At 44.9% G+C, this 25,809-nt stretch overlaps 2 protein-coding genes across 2 annotated transcripts in view; both read right to left on the bottom strand.

Moving 5' to 3' along the window:
• Window positions 1-25,809, bottom strand: part of LOC116666106 (serine/arginine repetitive matrix protein 1-like) — a 115,997-nt gene that overhangs the window by 7,153 nt on the left and 83,035 nt on the right. The gene's annotated exons all lie outside the window — the stretch shown is intronic.
• On the bottom strand, window positions 7,029-11,122 carry LOC116665893 (argininosuccinate lyase-like). The gene has a single exon (XM_032487128.1). The coding sequence runs from the start codon at window positions 10,261-10,263 to the stop codon at window positions 9,847-9,849; it is 417 nt and encodes a 138-aa protein (XP_032343019.1). The 5' UTR covers window positions 10,264-11,122; the 3' UTR covers window positions 7,029-9,846.

Here is a 25,809-nt window from a genome sequence, read left to right as displayed (position 1 = left end):
TGATCTCCTATTAAACTGCTTTCACTAAAAGAGAAGACAATATTTACATTGTATTAAAAACCAGATTAAGCATTTCTGGTATTTCTGTTCCAGTCAGACTGGTGCCCTTACAAGCTCCTTCCTTTCCCATAAGCAAGATTGCTCCCTTACTGTATCTTAATATTTAGGTCTTACCTTTGGTTCCTAGACCCATCTTTGTCCAAGACACTGCTTTGGCTTCCCTGCTTTTGTTCCAAATTCCATAATTTTAAGCTTGTTTCACCCTATTCCTCCTCCAAGCAAAGAATTTAATTACCTGTGAAAACCCTACCCCAGTGTCACATTTGGGAATTGATTCCCTCTTACCAGGGAAAGGCTTAAGAATGCATCACAGTACTGAATGCTTTTCTGTAGAGGGCATAAATGTTCCTAAAACAATAAGGCCAAATAGCTTTTCTTTCCCTGCTTACAGTACAACTAAATTATTGAAAAGAATGTTTTCAGGCAAATTCAGCAAATTCCTCAGTCCTCAGTACTTTCAATTAAAATACAAATAGTGTACACAAACTGTATACAAATTCTTCCTTAAGCTAGATTTTAAAGGAATTCAAGCAAATTGCCACACACATAGAATTCTAAACTCACTAAGTTTTATTCCGAGCTGCTCACCTGTTTATGTACATAGACATCCACAGCCACACTGCCTCCTCCACATGGTTGGGTGTCACTGCAGATTAGAGGGCCTATTCAAGGGACCCGCTTCTGGAAGGGCCGCTATGGAGACAAGGCGACTCTGACTATAATCTCAATGAAAAGCACTGGAGGTCCACATCTAAGAGCCTGCTTGTCTCTAGCCAAAATCTCAAATATGCAGTCAAACCCTCCTACTTACTCAGGGTCTTCACTTTGAGTCCCTGTGTTCTGACTCCAGGCTGTATTACATCTGAATAAAATGTGATCAGCATCAACTTCACTCCAGGGTGTATTTTAGTCCTATCAGATTGGTGTCCTCTCTTCTGTGGAGTATTTAATAAGCTTGATTTGTGTGTGTGTGTATATATATATATACATATATATATACACAAATATATATACATTTATAAATTATATATATTTAATAAATATATTTATAAAGTATATAATTATATTTATAATTTATATTTGTAAATTATATATATATATATATTTCTTTGTTCTGATGTTAGGATTTTATGTTCTTTTATTTATTTCCCACATGACATAAACCTTACCAGGGGTATAGGATGTCCAAGCCAATGTCCAATAGAACAGAACCAGCTTCTCACAGGCCTACAGTCAGTGGGACAGACTGATTTCTTCCATAGTGGCAACCGGCAGCAGCCCTCTCTTCATCAGCTCTTGACTTTCATAGAAGAGCACAACAGCCCCTTGTCCAGAGACGTTTGAAAAATCACTGGACACAGGTCCCTCTCAAGGTTATCCTTATCTTCCTCAAGGTGTGACCTGCCTTCCTTCATTGCTGTCAGTCTGATAACTGTGGTAAGATCTCAGCATAGTCTCAGAGTGGAAATACAGTTCTTGTTCTGGGAGGAAGTAGCCTACATGCCAAAAAAACTTCAAGATCTGCTTGGTATGACTATTTCAGGGCTCCAAGGAACACGTATGTATGGGGATCTTGAGGATATTAGATCAGGGATGGTGGTAGGAGGTGGGGATACAAAACTGTGTAGGGTACAGCTTACTGACACAGGAGTCCTCCTCCATGACCTGGAGCTCAATGTTCTGTGGCAAGGACACCAGAAGCCTGTTTAACATGCTGCTAAGATGGCTCTTTGAAGCTTGTACACGATAATAGCCTGCTAAAAACGAGGTGGTGATGCAGGAACTGCCTTGGCACAGTATTGAAGAGAAATACCAAAGATTCAAGGAGACAAAAATATTAGAATGAATTTATTATGTGTGAGCTGAGAAATTGGCACTTGACAGTGTCCCCAGGAGGACCCAGAGGATGCTTTTTCACTAAAGCAATGAGGAATGCGTTGCTAAGGGGCACCAGTTAATTTAAGAAGCTCTGAGGTAACTATCCCATATAGGCTGGTGTCGACAGAAGAAGGTGTTGCCAGGAAATTGAGATTGCTAATATCAAAGACATGTAGGATTCTGGAATGACAGAGGCCAATGGACTTAACTGTTAGAATAAAGGGGACGTATGCCATGATGAGCAGCAAGGCTATCTGCAGTAGAACTGCAGTATGCCTAGGCCCTCAGGAGTCAGCAGCTCATAAACGCGGCACCCCCTGGTGGACAGATAGATGGAGAGTCCGTCAGAGCGTTATTTGACTTGTAAGAAAGGAAAAAACAAGAGCTGGTGAACAGAAAAACTTCCATCAACTTTCATTTTAGAGGAAAAGAGTCCCTCACCCAGTTTCCAAACATATCATCTCACAGACCCAAAGCCACTCACACCCCTCAAAAAGAGGCGGGTCCCTTGAGGAAAGCCAATGCAATGCTACCACAAGTGTATATGATGAATGTTCCCACGATCCCGCCCAAGGGGATCTAAGACTGTTCAGCAGGACTGATATATACTGACAAGAAAAAGAATCAGCAGGCTTTCTAAGAACTATTAAGTACAGGGCTACGGCTCTGTGTGGACACTGACTCAGGGAACTGAAGTACCTTCGTTATCCTCTGGTTGAAATGGGGCCATCGGGAGGCCAGGGTAGACGTGGGATTCTAGCTCAAGGGTGTCTCAGTGGGTTCAGTGGATCTATCGGATCTCCCCTGTGGTTATTTCTCTGGTTTCTGAGTGTGCAGTTGGGATCCACATAGTTAGTAGCTGGGAGAACCCTCACATTGGTTCCCCAGCCTGTGGAGAGCCGTTATGGCAAGAAACTTGAAACTGCCCCTTCCCCCAGCCAAGGTAATGTGCTGGCAGGGTTGTGCACCAGCTACCCAGAGAGGTCGCTAAATCAGTAATTCATCATGGAGTTTGGGGTGATTTTTTTTCCTTTCCCTGTTTTACTCCTCTAGACCCTCACTCTTGCAGCTTAGGATTACTTCCCACATAAACTACCTCCCTGCAAGGCTGCTTTTTGGGAGACTTGGGGTAAGATGTTTCCTCGGTGGCCTTGTCTGTGTTACTCCACTCATTTGGGGAACCATGCCTCTGTCTTCTGTAGCCACGTGATCTGAATGGGAGCTGCCACACTCTCAGGGAACTTTTCTGGTTGGTCAAGGGATGGATGTGGAACACAAAATGGGCCCACTGGAGTGCTTCTCCAAATTTTCTGTATCTGAAGATAATGGGAAAAAATAGCCTCAAGGCTGGGCACTACCAGCAGAACCTGGAGTCTGGCCAGACCTGCAGAAACTTGACATCTGCCAAAGCGGCCATGTCTGCCTCTGCCTCTTCTGGAAGAATGATTCGACTTCCCCTCCCTTTCCCAGATATCTTGAGTGTATCTCACCGAGGAAGGTAAATTGCATCCGGAAATCTAGCTCCTGAGCTTCCAGTCCCTTGATTGCAAGGGAAAGCATAGAAGAAGGTACAAATGAATGCTGATGGCTAATAAACAGTAACAAACGTAGGGGGTAATGTATACTTCAAGACTACATACAATGACTGGTTCAGAGTAGAAATTAAATACATGAAAGCAAAATCGGTTCAAAAACCAGGTAGCGTGGGCGCACTCTGGTGAAAGGCTGTGTCTGCTAAGGACCACCTCCCTTCAGCACTTCTATAGGGTGCGAGTCATCAGCCGTTTCTGCAAACATATGACAGAAAAGATGGACCCTTTCCTGTGCCATGATATTATTTCTGTCTGTATTATTTGATCTACGTAACAACCATGTGAGGGTGACTTTATTATCTCCATTTTACAGATGGAGAAACAGGCTTTGAAGAACTATGTATTTTGCTCAACTTTACTGTGGTTGGGAAGTGACAGAAACAGGCCTTGAACCCGGTGATTTTTAGCTTTGAGGTTCATGGTTTTTTCCTCTGTACCATAATGGACTATAACAAAAGTACAAATGGCCTTTGGAGTATAAATGAATTAATTCCAGCTGGGGGAATCTGAGAACCGTTTTGGGGGAAGCAAGCTGTATGTCTGGCCATTTGAATAATTCAACAGGCGACAGTCTTCCCAGTGCTAATCACAGGTAATAGAAAAGAATAAAACCTAAGTTATCTTAGTAATTTAACATTTGCTTTGACAAGGGAAAAAACACACACAAATATGTATTAAATATGAAGAAGAAAATGAATATAACCTTTGTAAAAATTTTGGTGAAAATCTTTTTAGTCTTTTTTCCTGAACTTTTTTCTTCAGTAGCTATGGTTACATACGGTACAGTCTATTGGTATCTGTGTGTGTGTATTTCCTCACTGTTTATGAAAATTTCAAGACAAGCCCTGAGTGAGATAGTGAGATAAACATCTCCTGAAGTTTGGTTAGGGCCACATTTCTCAAGTTGTGGGTAATGATTGACGGAAATTCATAACTCAGACATAGAGGCTCTGAAATGTAAAGTTATTTGGAAGATTAGTTACCAATACTTTTCACGGGCAGGAAAACAGAATTTGTGCATGTTTGAGGCAGGGACTGATACATACAGAGTACCTTTGCATCATCGGGTGAATGATACTCAAAGGATTGTTGACAGACAGCAGCGGATGGGTGACAGTGGCTGCCCTTCAGATGGGGAGTTGCTTTGTGTAAGACCATGTTTACCATTCTCTGTCCTCTTTTTTCATAACTGCTCCACTTCAAGTATGGTCTCTTGGCACGTTTGCTCCTCTCCTTTCTTCTCAGCTCTCTCCCTCTCTCTGCTTTGTATTCTGGAGTCACATCAGGTGTTACGAAATTCAAGGTCTTATTCCAGCCCATGATTATATTTTACTTGGTCAAGATTTCTAGATTTCCTGGAACTCCAGTTCCAAGAGAAGCTTTGTTTGCCAACATTCACCTTGCAATGTGACCACTTTCCCTTCCTCTGGGCTAAGAGAATGCCCAGCGCTCACTCAGCAATAAGCCCCTGAGATGTTTCAGGGAGGACAAGACTCAATCTGCCCAGATCTGCTACAGGAAAAACTCAGTTCTCCAGGCTTCATCTGTGTGGCTTCCATCCTGCATCCTGTTCTCGAGTGGCCTCAGAGTCATCCACAGAGGCCATGATTTTGTTTTATTAACCAAGTTCAGCCTCTGAGCAATGTGCCTAGTCTTTATGTGTTCACGGCCCTTTAAGGATGGGAGAGCCAACGGCAGCTCTGCTTCTGCCTCTCCGTCTGTTGTGGGTGTTGGAGAGAGGACCAGGCTTTTGGCTCTAACTTCGCTCAGCATTGCTTCCCCTCAGGGTTCTGAGCAACCATTCACTTCCAAAAGTAGTTGTCTACACTGAGTGGGAGCTACCTCAGGGTTGAGAAAGCCTCTCTTCTCTGTCTGCTGGGCTTTTAGAATCTTCCTGGCACACCTGAGCCCGGAGGGCCTGAGTTGGGCAGAGTAAGGCTCACGTTCCTCCTGAGCAGTTGCGGGCTTACGACATTGTCCTTTGTGGCGGAAATGCCCACAGCAGTGCAGGGATTGGCATTCTCTTTAATTGAAGGGTTAGTTTTAGAAGTTGACTCTCGGAGCGATGAAGTTAAGGGGGTAGCCTTGCTTAGGATAAGAGATACTTGTATTAAACTACTGCTGAGTGAATTCCCAGGCTGGGCCATGTTCTCAAACTCAACACGTGTTATTTCATTTTTATCAACACAGAAAATATGGGAAAGGCGGCATTATGTATCTCATCACAAGTGAGCAGAAGCTGAGGAGACTGAGTGATTTTCCCGCACAGAAACAAAGAGAAGTCGGAATAACTGAAATTATGGTTTTTGGTCAAGAATGTAGCTTAGCTGTGTTCCATTAAAAACTTTAGTACCTGGAACAATTTAAAAACAATTCAGATAAACTATGTTATGGAATATAATTAAGCTTTAAAGAGGAAATTTGAAGGTTCAATGAGAGCATTTAACGTGGCATGTAAACTATGTGAGGAAGTTCAGTGTTCAGAAGGATCCCTTTCATATATTACACGCAGGTAAGAGATTGTATTTGGGTCGTAACAACTTACAGAATTTATAACATGATGATTAGCAAATTCTAGAATTAAAACCAAACTGAGACTTCAATAGCCCTAAGGAATAAAGCTGATAACTGGTGGGTGTCTAAGCACCCGGGTTCTGCTGCTGACTCAAATGTTACGACAACTGTTGCTGCTGAATAGACAAGGAATATATTTGTTTTATTAAAATATGTTTTACAATACTTTAACAATTTCTTTCAAAATCAGTGAGAATTTAACTCTCAAAAAACCTTTTCAGAGTGACATTGGCATCATAGTGGCAAAACACATCCCTTGTTCTGTCCCCCACTCAAAAAGAAAAATTCAGCATTCTTACTCATAATCAATGGCAAAACTGAAACTCAGATCTAGGTCTGACTGCCTCGAAATTCTGGCTCTTAGTCCCCGTGCTGACAGCCTCCCACAGAGAAAACACTGAGATTCACTCCATTAGCTTGAAAGTAGGATTCACGTTACTTTTAACACAGGTCTATTTTGAACCCGTGCAGATTAGTCAATGATTTACAGGGTCCAACTGTATGCAAGGTACACCAGCAGGTACAGTGAAGGACAAGTCAAAGTGTGACATGGTTCCTTGCCCTGAAGTTACAGAGATGGCATCAAACTAAGTGCTGGATAAAAATGCAAGAGTTAGAGAACAGAATTAGGCAACAATTCACGACGTACCACAGAAACATACAGAGAATTTCCTATGTATCAGACCTTGTTCCTCTAAAAACATTTTTTATTGTGGTATAATACACTTTTTAAAAACCTTTTTGTGGTATAACGTGCTTAACAAAACTCACCATTTTAAGTGCACAGTTCAATGGCATAAAATACATTCACATTTTTGTGCAACCATCACCACTTTTCATCTCCAAAACTTTTTCATCAACCCAAACTGAAACTCTGTATCCAATAAACAATAATTCACTTTTCTTTCCTTCCTCCATTTCCTGGAAACCCCTGTTCTACTTTCTGTCTCTATGTATTTTACTCTTTTAGAGACCTCATGCAGGTGGAACCATACAATATTTGTCCTTTTGTGTCTGACTTATTTCTCTTAATGTAATGGCTCAAGGCCAATCCATGTAGCATGCATTAGAATTGTGTTCCTTTTTAAAACTGAATACTAAATATTCCATTATATGTATCTATGACATTTTTGTCTGTCATTCATCTGCTGGTGAACATTTGGGTTGTTCGGAGCACTTTAATGAGAGTTCAACTTTGAGATTATTATCCCCATTTTCAGATGAAAAAACTGAAGCTGAGAGAGATTGAAGGACTTGCCCAGTACGTAGTGAATTTGAATCCAGAAGCCCGAGTAAAGGGCCTGAAGTCTTAACCACTATGCTCCGCTGCCCCTATGTTTTTAAGTGAAAGGTACAGCTAACTGCATTCTCGCATCTAAGGATGAGAAAATCCGCAAAGGCTGGATGAACTGGGAGAGGACCTCTGGGCGCCAGGTGTGGCTCTGGCTCTGGACCTTACGTTACAGGAAGTGAAAGATTTAAATAACCTCGGGCCGCAAGAGCCGAGGTTTGAAAGGGCAGGGACAGGATTTACTTTGAGAGGAAGGGTTATGTGAGGTCCTGCAGGATGAGCCGTTTTCCACAAGGGAGGTCGTGTGTCAAGCAAAACACCTGCTGAAAAAGTAAGACAAGCAATGACCCCAGGTTGCTTCCTCCCCGCAGCCTGCCCGGGGACACGGCCTCTCAGGCCTGCGCTTCCTTCAACTCAGCCGCTGGGTACAGAGGACTGAAGAGTTTTGAAAACTGAATATACTTTTTCTCCGAAATCTGCAGTACATTTAACTTTTTAAAACAAATGACATTTAAAATGCAACAGAAAGACTGGCTACTTGAAGAAATGTGTAGAGTGATTACAGGCCATCTCTTTTCTTTATGTTTTACAGAGTCATTTGTCAACACTGTCCAAAGACGAGCCGTCTTTTCACTGTTTTGCCTCCTTCTGTGGTGGGGCTGAGGGGCGGGGAGGTGAAGGCAGCAGGAGCCGTTGGCTGGCCCGGGGCCCCTGGTGTTTAAGTGGTGAGCCAGCTTGAGGCTTCATGACTGTGAACACCTTGAAAGCAAAACCTCCGGCTTCTTCATCTCTGTTTCCCTTGGAGCCCAGCACAAAACAGCCATCCAAAACTTTGAAAACAAAGGTCTCCCGGGTGGCGTGGAGCCAGAAAGCAGGGATGCTTGGAGGGAAGAGGAAGCAAGCCCCTGGGGTGGGCTTGGCCACTCTGGCAGTGTGACCACCAGCAAGTTACTTAAATGTTCTGGGCATCAGTATTCTTAGTTGAAAAATGAAAACCATAATGCTGGGTAGTGAAAAGAGAGATACTTGTTTGTTTCCCTTTTCTCTGTCAGCTTAGAGGTCTCCCCGCTCACTGTGAAACCAGCGCCCCCATCCAACACAGCTGGCACATTCAGCCACGCTCACAGCTTCTGGTTCCCAAAGGGAGAACGCTCGTGCAGGCACACAAAAAGGTTACTGATGAGAACGATGCTATTGCAGCTCAGCTAAGGCAGGCAAACTGCTACGGGTTGGAAATGGAGAGTTACTGTTTAATGGGCTCAGAGTTCCAGTTTCGGATAATAAAAAAGCTCTAAAGATGGTGTTAGGGCTCGTGGTGGTCCACCCCAAAGTATGCCACAAAGGCACGCTGATTATTCTGGACTGAAATGTTGCTTGAGAAGCAGCCAACACAAGAAGGAAGCTCTGATCCTCCCCCGTCACCCAGAAAAGCGGGAAATAAATCTCTCATGTGAAAGGTGCGCCCCCTGCATCTGGAGGTCGAATGACACCCTTTTTGCCAAAGACAGGGATTCAGAGCTAAGAAGCATGAATTGACAACAAACCTTGTTACTTTTTAAAATTTACTTACCTCAAGCCCAGGCTCTATTTAGGCTTTTCACTAATTAGTCACCCCAAACCTAAGTTTCTTTGTCCTGTCAATTCCTCACAAATTTATTGTTTACTTTTCTAGAAAGTAGAAAAGCTGCCTGTTTGGGCCACCTTCTAGGTCCCATTTCTACAAGATCTCCATGTGCATAAATTAAAATTTGTTTCTTTTTCTCCTGTTAATCTGTCTTGTGTCAATTTTATTATTAGGCCAACCATACGAACTCCAGTGATGTAGACGGGGAAACTTCCCTATCCCCAACAACAGGCAGATGGTTGCACAACAACGTGAATGTGCTTAACATCACTGACCTGCACACTTAAAAACGGCTGAGATGGTAAATTATACACTATGTCTATTTTAACATAATAAAAAAATTCTTTAAGATGCCCATAAAAACTGTACATTTTCTGAATCTTCTGAGATCATAATAAAGATTACAAATATAACATTTTGGGTTTCCTAAGCTTTCTCAAAGAGGGCTGTGTTATGGGCTAATCTTCAGCTTATGACATGACTCAGTACAAAAAGATGAAACGGAACCCCCTCTCCCTCTCCGGCTCCCCTCCCGTCTGATTGGGAAATAGTGAAGTAGGCTTTGAACAGCACAAGTGGGTGTTGAAAGGAAGCCCCGGAGCAGCTGCGATGTAGTAACTGTCAGGGCAACGAGGGACGAGACAGGAGGAGTCAGAACAAGCCCTAGTTATCATCATAAAATGGAAACTGTGAGCCAGCAGGTGCTGTAAGGTAGAGAGTTCAGCTCTGCTCGGAGCAGCTCCCGGTCCACACCCAGAGGATTGCCTGCAATGGCCCCGCTCCCCAGAGGCAGGACGTTGATCTTCTTCTGCACCTCCAGCAGCCTCTCAGAGTCTCTGGCTCAGGATCCAGTGGCTCCAGCAGGTGGGCTGAGCCCTCTGCAGGTGTGTGTACCCCGGGAAGAGGACGTCCCATTCCGCCTCCGCCCGATCCACCATGGTTCTGATGAGCTCCCAGAGGGGGGCAGAGAGCGTGGAGCAGTTCCGTCTCACCCACAGCCTGAGGTCTGTGACTACCTGGTCATTCTGGCTTCGTCCTGTGTGTAGCTTCCGTGCGGTTTCACCGATGAGCTCCTTCAGACGCCGCTCGTTGGCTGTATGGATGTCCTCGTCGTTGGGGTTTAGTTTGAAGGTACCCTGGTCCCACTCCTCAGCTACCTTGTCCAGGCCCTGGAGTATCTGGTCCATCTCGGCCTTGGTGAGGAGCCCTGCCTTCTCCAGGCCCCGGCTGTAGGTGCTGGTCATAGGTGCTGGTCATAGGCGATGGACGCGTTGAACTTCTCCATGATGGGGTCCACTGCTCCCACAAACCGGCCACCCCACAGCTTCCCACTCTCCGATGCCATGTTGGGCGGTTCCTCGTCGTCCGGGAGTTTTGGTCCTCCGGGTCACCGCCTGGCAGCGCCGTGAGCCTCTCGCGAGCCACCCAGCTGGTCAAAAATAGGCTCGTTTCAAGACAGCTAGATCCCAAGAGGAGCAGACAAGTGGGGAGAGCTGAGTGAGGTGAGCAGAGGAGACTGGTGGGGCGGGTCCTGGAAAGTCAGCTGCTCCCACTGCCGTCTCCGTGCAGCCCCTCACCTCAGATCTCCTGTGTCCAGATACTTGGGCTATTCGTGGGCGTCCATGCATACATCCCTGCAGAAACAAACCCGCCATGCCAGGCGCCACTCAGACCTCTTGAATGTTACTCACTCCATCTGTGAGGGGTTCCTCAGTTTGAGAGGTATAGAAATGAAACGCGGCACAGGGAAATGCAATAAAAATGAATGGTAATCTATTGGGAACTTTACTAAGAATAGGATCATATGATTTGGAGGAAAAAATAGCTGAGGTTACACTAGTAGATAAAGGAAGACCCATAACAACTATCACTGCTACCAAACTAACAGCCACTCAGTGATGGGGCTGAAGAGGAGCGCTGGCAGCTGGCTGGCTCAGCCAGGAGTCGAGCCGGAGACACAGGCTTGTGTGCAGTTAGCTGATGGAGAATGTGACACCTGGGAGCATGGAATGAGGAATGAGAATAAAAAGGGAAGAAGAAAAACCAATAAGGAATGCATTCTCTCTCCGGGTTGGTTTCTCCTAAGGATGACCAGTTACTTTTGAGAATCTTTAGAGAATTATGAAATATGCCTCAGAACTGTTCACTTCAGGAGAAGCCGACGGAAGCATTTATCCATAGGTTCCCGACCTCTTTTGGACAAAGATTGCCACTGATAGAGTTAAGTCCCCTTGGGGGAACAGGCACCTGAGGGTAGCCTCTGTGTCAGCATCAGAGAAGCCCCGACAAAGCTGGCTGAAGCGTGAGAGACTTTGGTCGTGACAGCACGGCTGTTTACAAGAGGCGTCTGATACAGTGGCATTTGTTCCTCTTAGTCCAGTCAGGCCCCTCTGATCACAGTGAGCCCAGAGAGATGAGTTTTTCCTAAGGGAAGTTAGGAAGAGAGACCTCACTAAGATAGTACCTTCAACTTCGGCTATCCAGAACTTTCTTCTTCAATTCAAATGCAATACAAATAGTCTGTCTAAAGGTTTAAACTCATTTCCTAAAGGATATTATAATAAATGAGAAAGCAAAAAAGTCACAAGGATGGTGCACTTCACATACACATTTATATTAAAAGCATTTATTGTGTCACTATCCATACATAGGGAGTGAAAGTTGCTACGTTCAAATGTCTCTTTGGCATGCAGAGTACTTTGAGCTGAAGACAGTCAGGAAATAGAAGACTCGTGAAGTCTTTCTTTTTGGTTCTCCCTTACCTGCCCGAAGAATTTAAATAAAGGGCCTCTTGGGAATAGAGCTGCCACCAGAGATATCTACAGAGAATGTGGGCTAAGTGTGGTGGGGAAAATGAGGCAGGATGTAAAGATCAGAGGCCACTCTGTGTCGCACAGTCTCTGCATGGCCCAGCAAATGTTTATTTATCACACATTTACTTTTCCATCTTCATATGAACTGCCTTCTTCCCCTGTGAATTCCCAAACCCCTACCCTCAACATTCTCTTTTGTTTTTAGCTGCTGGTGATACTTAGGGTGAGAGTTCTGGCCATTTTGACAAGTTACCCAGTTGTCCTGGGTATCTCCCAGGTACACACGTTATCCAACTTCTGTGTGATGTTCTCCTGTTAATCTGTCTCATGCCAATTTAATTCTTAGACCAACCAGAAGAACCTACAAGGGTAGAGGAAAATCTCTTCCTCCCCATCACGTGAAAAGGAAGGAAATCCACCCTTCAAAAAGATGTTCACATTTGTATGACGAGACCTTTTTCAGTGTAAGTGACAATACCCTTGTGGGGAAATAGGAGGGGTAGCCTGGGGAATGTTACATGTAACGCATGACAAGGGTAGGTCTTACCCTGGTTTTCGCTTGTCTGAATTCTAAGAGTTAATCAGCCCACATTTAGAAATTCATTTTTAAGAGCCTTTACTAAGAAACTTGGGGCTGATTCCATTTCAAGATAATATAATATAAATGACATTGTCGAACTTGGAGACTTTTATCTTAAGAGACTTATTTCAGAGCTTTCAATCAGACAGTAGCAACAATGAGCAGTGTCTGAGGAGAAATGATTTGTCCAGTGGAGTGAACACTTGCCTTTGCCCTTTGTGCTCTCAGTCCTTCCCGGGTGCCTGGCACAGTCCTATCAGCTTGTCACCCCATAGGACAAAGTCTACATCCTTATTTTACCCAAGTCTCTCTTCACATCTGTGCATTTAAAGAAACACATGCACAAATGTCATGCTACACATGCTACAAAATATATGAAGCAAAGCTGACAGACCTACAGAAAGAAACAAGTTCACAGTTACAGCTGGAAACTTCAACACCCCTCTCTCAAAATGAATAGAACAACTAGACGGAAAACTAGGAAAACTCAACAAGACCATCAACCGACAAGCTCTAACAGACAGTTACAGAACACTCCACTCAACAATAGTAGAATACATGTTCTTTTCAAATATTCATGGAACATATACCAAGATAGACTATATCCTGGGCTGTAAAACAGACCCAAACAAATTTAAAAGAATTGAAATCATACAAAGTATGTTCTTCAAAAACAATGGAGTCAAACTAGAAATCACTAACAGAAAGGTAACAGGAAAATCTCTAACATTTGAAAAGTAAACAACACACATCTGGGTAACTCATAGGTAAAAGAGTAAGTCTTAAAAGAAGTAAATAGAAAAATACATTGATTGAATTGATTGACAATAAAAATACAACACATCAAAATTTGAGTACATGGCTCAAACAGTGCAGAGAGGGAAATGATTAGCACCAAACGCATACATAAGAAAAAAAGAAGTCTCAAATCAATCATCTTAATGTCCACCTCAAGAACCTAGAAAAAGAAGAGCAAAATAAACACAGAACAAGCAGAAGAAAAGAAATCATAAAGGTAAAAGTGGAAATTGATTAATTGAAAACAAAAAAGCAATACAGAAGTCAATAAAACAAAGAGCTGGTTCTTTTAAAAGAGCAATAAAATTGACAAACCTCTAGCAAGTCTGACAAAGAAAAAAAGAAAAGACACAAATTACCAATATCAAGAATGAGACAGAAGATAGCATTACAGACCCTAGAGACATCAAAGGGATATCATGAACATCTCTACACACATCAATTTGACAACTTAGATGGAAAGGACCAATTTCTCAAAAAGCACAAACTACCACAAATTAGTCAATATGAAATAGATCATTTGAATAGCCCCATAACTATTAATTAAATTGGATTTGTAATCTTAAAAAACCCCAAAATGAAGTCTCTAGGTCCACAGAGTTTCACTGAAGCATCCTACCAAACATTTAAAGACGAATTTAATACCAATTCTACACAGTCATTTCCAGAAAAATAGAAGAGGTAGGAACATTTTCCAGTTTTTTTTTGAAAGCTAGTATGTCCTGATATAAAAACCAGACAAAGAGAGTATAAAAAGGAAAACTAAAGACTAATATTCCTTAAGAATATAGATACAAAAACCTCAACAAAACACTAGCAAATTGAATTCAGCTAAGAATTATACAGCACGACCAAGTGGAGTTTATTTCAGGGATGCAAGGCTGATTCAACATTCAAAAATCAATTAGTATTATCCATCGTATCAATAGGCTAAAGGAAAAAATTACATGATCATGCCAATAGATGTCGAAAAAGCATTTGACAGAATCCATGGGAATTCATGAGAAAAACTTTTACAAACTTGGAAGCAGAGGGGAACTTCCTCAACTTAACTGTTAAAAAATCTATAAAAAACAAAAACCAAAACCTACACCTAGAAACTAGAAGCTTTCCTGTTAAGATCAGGAATATGGTAAGAATCCCCTTTCTCCACGCCTTCTCCACATCATACCAGAAGGCAGTGACTTCCTCTGAGTCTGGGTACTTGGCCCCTGGACCTCTAAAGGAAGCCAGTTTAAAGGGATTAACCTTTATCTCTTCTGTCCAAGAAAATGGGGCATAATCAGACCCACGGTCACTGTGGCAAAGGTTTAGACAGAAAAGCTGGCCAAAGTTAAGATCAGTGTTTTTCAAACTATGAGTGTTGAACCATTAAGGGATTACAACCAGTGTTTTTTATAAAACGACATCAGAAATAGAGAAAGAATGTATCAGTACGAATCATATATAGTAAGGGCAACTTCTGTGAAACTTTTGTCTCAAATTGATCTATTTATGTGTGTTTAAGGGTGCACTTGTGGGTGCCGGTGCATGTATTGGGATGAGTAAATGTATTTCTCACTGTGAGTTGAGGCAACCATTTTAGATGGATCCAGATGAAGGCAAGAGGTTCAGGGCTCAGATATGACCCAGCTCTTCTGGGACTAGCTGGGGACCCAGAGAGTGGATGTCCACGTAAACTGAAAATGTTGTGCCTTATCTGTTTGTCTTCCTACCGCTGTCGGCCAGCTTTCTTTTCAAATTGTAACAGTGAAGTGTAAATACTGGCATTACGGGCAAATTTCACTTGGCTATAAAAACAGATGCTCGGTACATATTTGTTGGAAGAATAAGTAAGTGACTCTCTTCTGTGTGCTTTCAATTCTAAACTCCATGAGAACAGAGACCATGTCTAGTTTTGTTTGGTATTGCATTCCCAGTGCATAAAGGCAGTAGGATCTCTAAAAATTTATTGTTTCAATGAAGAAGCGTTTTTTAAATTCTCTACATCAAACATATGCTGCTTTTTAAAAACTGAAATATAGTTGACATACAATATTATATTGGTTTCAGCTGTATTACATATTGATTTGATATTTGCACACATTATGAAATGAACACTGCAATAAGTAACTGCTTGTCCCTATACAAAGTTCTTACAATATTATTGACCATATTCTTTATGCTGTGAATTACATTCTTCGTGGCTTGTTTATTTTGTAACTGGAGGTTTGTACCTCTTAATTCCCTTCACCTATTTCACCCCGATGGCCCTCCCCTCTGGCAACCCCCTGTCTGTGCTCTGTATCCATGAGTCTGTTTACATTTTGTTTAGTTTTTTTTTTTTAGATTCCACATGTAAATGAGTTCATATGGTGTTTGTCCTTCTCTGTCTGACTTACTTCACTTAGTATAATACATTCTAGATCCATCTATGTTGCCACAAATGGCTGAGTAATATTCCACTGTATTTATACCACATCTTCTTTACCCATTCATTCATCAGTGGACACTTAGGTTGCTTCCATATCTTGGCTATTGTAAATAATGCTGCCTTGAACATTGGGGTGTATATATCTTCTTGAATTCGTGTTTTCTTTGGGTAAATACTCAAGAGTGAAATTGCTGGGTCATATAGTAATTCTATTTTAAATTTCTTGAGGAGCTTGCATACTGTTTTCCACAGTGTCTGCTGCGTAACTTACAACGCCACTGACAGTGCATAAGGGTTCTCTTTTCTCCATATCCTCACCAACACTTGTTATTGGTTGTCTTTTTGAAGATAATCATTCTGACAGGTGTGTGGGGGCATCTCACTGTGGTTTTAATTTGCATTTCCCTGGTAATTAGTGATGTTGGCATCTTTCCACGTGTCTGTTGGCTGGCTGTACATCTTCTTCGGAAAAATATCTATTCAGGTCCTGTGCTCATATTTTAATCAGGTTGTTTACTTGTTTTTGATGTTAAGTTGAATGAAATTCTTTATTTTGGGAATTAACCCTTTATTGGATATATTGTTTTCAAATATCTTCTCTCATTCAGTAGGCTAGCTTTTCATTCTGTTGCTAGTTTCCTTTGCTGTGCAAAAGCTTTCCAAAAGATAAACACATCAGCCTCATCATCTCCTTGGCATTGAAATCCTCTGTTAGGAAACCAGGGGGACTCTCAGATAGCAAAGCACTCTAACAGAATGCATAAGACTTTCATAATTGTAATTCCTCCATCTTTTTTCTCTCTCTCTTTTCTTTTTGTCTATAAAAAAGAATGCTTGAATTTTTAAAATGTAAAATAAATAGATATTTCTTCCATCGTACATGTAAAGAAAAACCCCAGCCCTCTTTGAAGAGGCATCTTCTTTAGCTGTCCACATAAAAATAAAGCCTCTCAAGGCTCTGACTTTTATCTTCAAAGCCCAGTGTCAATTAGAAAAGAGACTTCATAGTTTTTTGAGCTCTAGATTCAGATCAGTTTGAACCATCTGCTTCATGTAGGATCTTCTCAAAAGGTAGCTTCAGATATTTATAATACAAAAGATTTTAGGGCAAAAAAACCAAGTCTTCCGTGTTTAGATCTAAGGAGACCCTATAACATTTTAGAATTTCTCAAATGTGAAGTCTTGCTGTCTCCACTTCATTCATGAGAACACACCTTCTGATTCAGAAAAACCTCAGAATGAGTGACTCAACATTTCTATTGTAGACTCTTACAAGGTGACCTCAAACACATTAGCACTGAAGGAGCACTGCCCCAGGATTAAGCAATTGACCCTTGACTTAGTCACAGGGAGCCACCCACTGATAACCTTTGCCTTTTCCCCTTTCCCCCAGTTTCTGCGATGATTTTAAAAAATACCTCTGGAAATTTATCTGACAGATTTTTGTGAGCAGTGGTGGGGAGCAGTGAGGTTGGCAGGGAAGATAGCTGAACAAGTGCCCCCACCCAAAGTCCAGCTTTTTCCCTAATTGTGGGCCGTGGAGAATGCGATCGGCAGCCAGGAACTTCCAATGAGAAGAAGGGAAGGGACTCCCAGGGCAAAGGGCAGGGGAAGCAAAGGTAAATCTATTGATCCTCCCTGTTAATCATGTCCCTCCTGCTCCGTGTCATATAATGTGCTGTTTGTCAGATGAGTAAAATTATAGAACAATATATAAGGCTTTGATAGAAACAAGGGTTTCTTATGCCTATATAAGCTTTGGTTAAAAAAACCGTATTTTTTGACAAAAACAACAATAAAATATATTTTCGAGAGACACTTAAGGAGCTGCTTATCTGTTTCCTCAAGGGCAACAGTACAAGTATGAAGGCCCCCAGTTGCTGCCAACCAGACTGTAAGAGCAAAGGGTCTCTCCTGACAGGCGGTATTTGGTCCACACAAGGGATGCCCTTTGAACAGGCTGGTCATAACAAGATTCTTAAAACAAACAGAATATGAAATTGTTACGGAAATGACAGGCCAGTCAAGAAACAAGCACCACTCGGAGGGTTGGAGTACTCAGATGTATTACGCCGGTGGGCTCGGAGGGGCTTCTGCTCCGAAGCTCTGAGCACCTCCACGATGTGCGCATGAGGTTTTATAGGGTAAAGTACAAGCTTGGGGTATTCGGCCAATAGGCATGGAACAGCTTTAGCATCATTATCATCACAAAAGTGGAGGTGGGGAGGCAGCAAACCAACATTCCAAAGCCAGAGATGTATCTTTGAAAACCCAGCTGGCTAGCAAAAAACATGAACAGCAAACCAACACTAATTAACCTAGATTTACAAGTTAGTCTAGCAGAACTCGATCAGTATTCCAATACTTAGATATGTGAGTTATCTTGTTAACCCAGCCCAGCCTCTCCTTCACATTCTTAGACTTGTGGGTTATCTTGTTAGACCAGCCCAGTTTTTCCTTCACAAAATAAGAGCTCACGAGTTCACTTCTGGCTGCCTTCATAGATGCTCAAATAGGAAAAGAAGTTGGATATTAATGTCTGACCCCCTCTCCCAGGCCAGCAGTGGGTCACGTGGTGGGCAGGGGAGGTGAAACTGGCCTGCGGCCATAGGCTTGGGGCCACAGGGGTTCAAAGACTAAGTGTCAGTGGAGGGAGCCGTGAGAAGCAAAGTGTAGATAGTGTCAGTCGGATCAGGCTGCAAGTAACCGTGCAGTGAGAAGTGGTCGAGCAGAGGTAATGTCTGTGGATTCTAAGATCTGAGTTTAAATCCTAGCTTTGTCACTTAACTAGCTGCGTGACCTGGGCAAAGTACTTACACTCGCTCTAGCTTAGTTTCCTTATCTTCAAAGAGAGGGAAAATAATAAACCCATAGTTTTGTTATAGGCCTTAACTGCAAGGATTTATTTAAGGTACTTAAAAGAGTCCCCCAAACTGAGCTTAGTATACGGTAACAAGTAACAGAATCCCCTACAGAAACAGATTTAAACGTTTAGAAAATGTATTAACTAACATAACAGTCTGCCTCTGGGCTTCCCAGCAGACTGTCTGGGCGGCACGCTATTATCGTCATCTCTGTTCCGCCATCCTCAGCAGTGACGGCATTTCAGGCTGGTAGCAAATGGACACAGGCTCTCCACACAGCACACCTGTGGCCTTCCTGTGAGGGAGAGAGGTGACGTTCTAGGGAAGTTCTTCCTCATCCTTCCTCTGACGTCTCAGTGCCTGAATTGATCTACTGGAGCAGAGAGTGAATGGGTCGCTCACAGACCAATCAGCCCCACTTCTGAAGCTGGGGCTGGAAGTAAGTGAACATCTAAGTGGTGTTTGAATCCCGTCAGGAAATCACCCTGCAGGGGTGGGAGCTGGTGGTGGAGAGTGGATACTGCACAGCCAACCAGCATCAACCCCTACAACCAGCGGTGGCCCAAGAGCAAAACCGGCTGCAGGGGTGAGATGGGGCGGGGCACGGCACTGCCAGCCGCGGGGCCTGGAGGATCAGCCGGAGCCACTTCGCCTTCTGAGAGAGGGCTGTTTAAAGAGCGTGGGCAAGCCTACAAACAGAGGGGAAGCTGCAGAGGACACCAAGCGTCACCCTAATTCCTCGTTAGCTCTTCTTTCCTTTGCGAAGAGGAACAGGATTTTCTAAGTCCACTTGATGGTGGGCTTTGACCCACTAGGAGCGTTACAAACAAGGTGAATTAACATCAAGAACTTAAAGAGTCTCACATTTTACCCTACTTGCACCTAAGGGATTAACCTGCCACAATTTCATGGATGTTGGCAGAGGACTTGGGACTCCTGGGTCAAACACAAAGGACTTTGTCACTCAATGCAATAGCAATTGCCAGAGTGTGAGCATTCGTGCTGGTTCCCCAAGCCCCAATTTCCATAGAATGATGCAAGAAGGGCCAGCTGATATCTGTACACGTAATGGGTTTTATCACAGGAGAGGAATGCTGAGCTTAGAGAACCCAAATATTACAATGGAAGGTAAAACTGCCTGTTCTTTGCTGCAAAAGTAAACATTATATTTCTTATACTAGACAATGAGCATGGCTGTCCACACCATCTTGGACTCTGGAAAAAACCCTTGTGAGTCTGTGACTCCACTGACCACTCTGATCAGTCTGAGGAGCAGAGGCTAAGACCAAATCTGTCCAATTTTTCTCACACAGCGGCATTCAGTTAAGAGATTATCAGTAGGATTCTAGTTAGCAGAATGAGGCCAACCTGTAGTACTGATCTCACTCTTGCCTCCCGGGATTTCAAACCCAGGCAGCTGGACAATTCCATATGTCATCTGGTTCTACCTTAAAAAGTCGGGAGATTTTGCCCCTTAAGTTTCTCTTTTGATCTTTCTACTTGGCCTGAGACATTAATTCAGGTGCAGCAGGATATACTGATGATTGCACAGGCTCGGTCTTTGGCCTCAAAGAGGAAGTCTAGTGCAATGCTCTCATCTGTAACAACCCTGACCAGTGAGTTGAGGCCAACCTGAATGCCTTCCTTGGATGAGGCAGTACCACTGAGCACTTCACCTAACGTCAGGGACTGGTTTTGAACACCCTTCTCTAATTGGATGACCCCTGACGTAAGGATAACTCCACATAGAGTGTGCATAAGTGACAAGTCAGTTAACTCTCTGGGACTCTCCCCTGAGTAACCGAAGGTAGCCTCTTTTTGGAGAGACCTCTGCATTCTGGGGGCTCCATGATCTACTGGTGGTGCTTTCTTAAACACCAGAACTTTCTTATGGTCACTGCTACATTGCAAGTCACTGTGTTTTCAGAAAGCAGCGGGGATAATGCCTGGATTCCACAAAAAAACTACCATCCTAACATCACGCCCATGGAAGGAAAGTGTTGTTTATCGCTGTTGGGAGTCCCTACATAAGACCTGTGTCACTTAGAGGGAGATGCTGACAGTGCCCCCAACATAAGCTCTTAGCCAATTGGTAAACCTTAGCCTTTCCAGTTCAGTTTAAATAACTGAGTCATTGTTCTTAGAAGGAACACCTGAGGGCAGTCAGTCTAACCTACCCTGCTTGTCCATACCACCCGCAGGTGGCATTTGTCCATCAGAGGAAATGACTTAGTTATGGAAATGGGGGTAGGAAAGTAGCTGGAGGTGCTAAGAGATGGTTTTTGGTGAAAGGTACAGGAGTGTGTGCCTAAGAGAGTGGCCATGTAGAGCCCATTTCTGATGCCATGAAGCCTGAGGGGACACAGTTTGAAAGCATGACATTAGGAAAGAAATGAATCCATTCAATCATGGGAAAAGGAAGAGGGGCCAGCAGTGTATGCAGGTTAGGCCGCCTCGCAGGGGACTGGGCTCTCTGGTCCACCCCAGACTCCTGCGCGGGGCTAAGAGTATTGAACTCCCTCCCTGTGCAGCTCTGGGGAGCTTGCAAAGGCAGCAGATCCCTCCCTAGTGCATGCTGCTGGAGCCCCACGGCCCCTTCAACATGCTAAGGGAAGTTGCTGGTGGAGGTAAGGGATGAATTCTGGGGCAAGACTGACCCTTATGGACAGGTAGCAGGGTTTCTCTGAGAAGTGAGGAGAGGATACATAGAAAAGAGATTGGAGGAAGATGAGAAGAAAGATGTAAAGCTAGGGAGTGATGTTAGAGACCAGGGCACACCCATGAGGAACGCACTACAAACAATTTAACTTCCTGCATGCACTTCTGGAATAGTCACATTTAACCCTCAGTTTTAGTCCCCTTCCCCTCATGCTGTGTTATAACTCTCTTTACCTCAATGGCAACCCACTCGCTCCTTCCCTCCTGCCCCCAGAGCAAAGTCTGACCATCCGTACAGGCTTATGTGACGGTCTTTTAGAAAATAAAGGGAGCGTGTAATAAGTTAAGTGTGCCCTGCCCCAGCTCACACCTCTCCTGGCACAAACGGAGGGACCCTCTGAGGCAGAGGGTCGATGCCGAGGAATTCCAGGCGGAGCGGCTGTGAGGTTGCCTGTTGCCCCCAGCAGGGCCGGGGGCAGAGGGAAGCAGGTGACCTTGGAGAACAGCTCCTGATCAACAACTCAGGTGGAGCACAAGATAAAGCCTCTCCAAATACTCCCAGAAGAAAGTACCCTTTTAAGGAGGGGAAGACGGTATTCTGGCCACAAGTAGATCAGGTTCTTAGACATTTTACTCCAGCCTAAGGTGAGGAAGCAAGTTGCAGTGGATTTGTCAAGGTCACCGCCGTATTTCTAGGGTGGAGCGTGGGGTGAGGATATAAACAAATTTACACAAAAACTATATTAAACAAGACTAAAAAGCAACAAGTTGAGATAGAAGTTCCAGGCCAAGTGATAAGCAAAGGGTTATGACCTCAATATAGAGACAGTGCCTACAATTCAGTGAGAAAAGGCAACATAATAGAGAATTGAAAATGACAGTGCGTTCAAAACAGCATGAAGCAAGGAGGGTTCGTTTCCAAGGGACCCTCTGTCTAGTTGTGAGTGGACAGAACCATGTGTGCAGTCACCTGGGGCCACCCACAGCCAACCAGACACCCCTTTCATGTGTGAAAAGTCAGAGGAGGGAAAGGTTACAGGAGCCCAGAGTGAGAGAAGTTCAAGTCAGAAGAGCAACAAACTTTGCTCGGAAAACACCACCAGTCAGAGGCAGCCTCCCAGGAGGCGCCAAGGGAGTAAACACCGAGTTTATGCCCTGTCCCGGGCTCTCCACTGGCAGAAACCCCCAGGGAGCCAGAGGGCACTGGGGCCCAGGGGATGAAGCCCGCGCAGGTCGCACTTCCAGGGTGAGGGCAGGGTGGCGAAGGAGAGCGGCAAACAGAAGGCTTCTAGCGCAGAGAGAGGGCACATGGGCGTGCAGCCCACAGAGGAGGAGACAGCAGGGCCCGCTGGCCCCGCGACAAGGCTCAGTCCCGCCACCGGCCAGAGTCCGGGTTCTGACCTCAGTCCTCCTGAGGCCTCCCGGGGCGGCTTTACCACGGGGCCGCTCGTGCCTTGTTTTCCCCACTGGGCCCCAGATGGAGTAGCAACCGCACCCGCACCAGAGCTGCCGTGGGGGTTAAACGGGAAAGGGCGCGTGAGGTCCTGGGCCGGGGCAGCGGGGGCGAGCGGTCAGTGCACGGCGCCTGGTTTTCCCTTCAAATTGGTAGATGACAAAGATCAGAACCCTGGTGGGGCTAAAGTCACTCTCAGACATATCTTATTGGGAGTATGAATTGGCATCTAACATTTCGAGGGGATAACTTGACAGTATTGTAATTCAAAATGGGAGTAAACAATTCCATGTCTCATAATTTATCCCACACAATTCCTTTCAGGAACTCACAAAGGTGTTCAACGCTGTATCGCAATTGGGAAAAGTTGGAAAGAACCTACATTTACGTAATAGAATTTTATATACCCACCTGTGTTGGTTATCTATTGCTGTGGAACAAATGATCACCTGGAACTTTGGACACTTCGCAGCTTAAAAATAACAAAACTTGATTTTCTGACAGCCTGTGTGGGTCAGGAATCCCTGCATGGCTCAGCCAGGAACCCTTGGCTCGTGGTCCCTCGGGAGGTGCTGCTCTACTGTCATCAAGGCTGTGATCTCATCTGAAGGCTCAGTAAAGAGGAGGGGGAGGGGAAGATGTAGATAAAGATGTGCATCTTTTACTCCTGCACTGGGCTCCCCGTCTGGACTGCACTGGCAAGGGTATCCTCGCTTCCCATTGGAGTGTAAGACTCACAGCAAGGGCTGGGCTCTAGGCTGCAAGGAGCCAGAGGAGGCCTCCTGCCCTGCCTCGATCCTCACCCCCGCAGGCCAGCCCACCCTGGCTAAGAGCTCTTCCTCTCGAGAGGAAACACATGGTCTGGCACTGAGGTCAAAGCTAACCGCAAGACTTTGCCTTTCCTTGATTTGTCTTCTGAGAACATATTTCCTCCTGGTACTTCATGAGGAGGGACTGGCATCTAAAACAGAATTAAGATATCTTGAAGTCCAGCAGGTCCTCACTAAATCTACGTCTCAAAGTGTCACCCCCTTCAGGTGCACACACCTGCAGCTGTCATGAAGACGTCCACCCTGGCCCTTCTGAGTCTTCTCTTGAGTCTAAACACCCCCTGTTTTGCATCATTTCCTCTCAAGCAAGGTAGGTTTCATACCCTTTGTCATTCAGCTCACTCCCCAAAGCAGTTGAATGGTGCTCCATAAATATTTGGTGGGTGAATTTATCCATTCAGTAATAAATAATCTAATTTATCAATGCCCTTCTTAAAACATCACCAGGGTGTGGTGGTGTTCTCAGGACAGTACACCCGTTCAGATGCTTTAGATTACACATGCACACACAAAAACCCCAAGCTGACGTACAATAATGGAATTCATTAGTCTACCAAGGAGTCCAGTGAAGATCTGGCAGGATGAGAAGGAGAGCCTTACGCTGTGGTGGAGGCTCTGGTTCTGCCTGTCGGTCATGCTGTTGGCTCAGGACCTGGTCCTGAGGCTGGGGCTGGCCTGTTAGCAAAGCACCTGTGGCCACCCCATTCTTCCCAGGGCAGGTCACACCCACCCAGAGGACAGGAGCCTCCCCAGCCGCAAAGCCAGAGGGGCTTTAGTGGGATCAGAACAGCTTGGGCCACCTTCCCAGCCCCGAGCCAGCTACAACACATCCTGTTTGACATGGGCTCAGGAGGGTGCCCACTTCTGAGCCAATGACAGCTGCCGAGGGAATGGGGCTTCAAGCCAGTCAAACACTCCCTCTGCCGCTCCGCCCCCACACCTAGGGCTGGGGACATCTCGCTCTGTCCCCCTCACACCCATGGCTGAAACATACAGATCCTGCTAGGGAGAGAGAGGCGGGGAACTCGACTCCTTTATTGTGCATTCATCGGGTGTTTACTCACACTGACTGTGTGCCAGACACTCCTTTAGGCCCTGGGGTTGCAGCTGAGAACAAAATGGACAAAATGTACGCTACCAGGAGGGTCACAGAAAATGAGCAAACACATGAACAAGCCGACAGGGTAAGAACTCCCAGGAATGATGGGGGCTGCTGCGCTGCAGAGGGCTGTTGGGGGGACCTCCCAGGAAAGGTGACATTTGAAGAGTGACTTGGAGGACGTCGGGGAGGGAGCACTGAGTGGGCACAGAAGCCCGGGAAGGGAGAGTGCCGTCCTAGCTGGGGAACAGCCAGGGCCGAGGGCCCCTCCCCGTGGGCCTGGGCGGCTGTAGCAAGGCCTGAGAATGGCTCGTAGGGAGGAAGTCAGCCACATCTTCCAGGGGCTGATTTTTAGGTCGCCGTGGTGTTGGATGGATGTCACTGCCGTCTCCACTTATTCCTCAGCACAGAGTCCACCTCCCATGAGTGTCTGCCAATACCAGATACTAGCTTTCCCTGCCTGCCCTGTGGCCAAGGCCTGAGCCAGGATCCAAAGCCCCAAGTCTACTCTCCTAAGTTGGAGCTTATGATTCAAGAGACTGGAAAGGAGAGTGACTACAAGCCAAGTCAGGGGAGCCTCCTCCAGGCAGGAGGCTCCGGCCAGATTCTAGGGCAGAAGTGAGTTGTGTGTGAACAGCAGTCATGGTCATGGGACAAGAGATGAGGGTTGGATGAGACAGAGGTGACAGAGATAGAAGGGCCACGTTCTGGCAGCTAGAGCAGAAAGGGAGAGAGAAGGCAGGTGAGGAAGCAGCGAGAGGGAGAGTGACAGCCAGGAGCAGGAGTGACCGGAGAGAGTGAGTCCAGTCGAACGGTGGTGGTCTGTTGGACACGGGCCACACCCACAGAGGGGCGGGCTGGGGCGGGGCAGGCTCCCATCTTTGGGGAAGAGTATCTAGAAAGCAAGAACGGAAACTAATCAGACTCATTCACAGATCTGGTCTTTGCACATGTTATTCATTCCATCTGGCAAACTCCTATTCATCCCTCTGCACCCAGACTAATTGTTACTTTTTGTGTGTGAAACCTTCTTGTACTACCTTGAGGCAGAATTCTTTTTCTAGGCTTCTGGAGCCCCTCGTTGACACCTGCATCCTATTGCTATGCACAATGCACTGTCAATTCTCTGTTTTGTCTTTAGTACTAGACTGCAGGTGGGCTCCTCAGGGGCCAGCGAAATGCTTTTGTATCCCTGGCATTTAACACTGTGCCTGGAATATAATCATCAAATGAGTAATGAATGAATGAATAAAATATTGATAAATGGAAAAAAAGCTAGAGG

Source organism: Camelus ferus, chromosome 9 (genome assembly GCF_009834535.1).
Source record: "Camelus ferus isolate YT-003-E chromosome 9, BCGSAC_Cfer_1.0, whole genome shotgun sequence".
Taxonomy (NCBI): Eukaryota; Metazoa; Chordata; class Mammalia; order Artiodactyla; family Camelidae; genus Camelus; species Camelus ferus.
Note: the sequence above shows the minus strand (reverse complement) of the source record. Positions and strands in the feature narration are given on the sequence as shown.

Bases quoted from the DNA above. Each gene is read 5' to 3' on its own strand.
- LOC116665893 (XM_032487128.1), bottom strand. From the start codon at position 10,263: ATGACCAGCACCTACAGCCGGGGCCTGGAGAAGGCAGGGCTCCTCACC.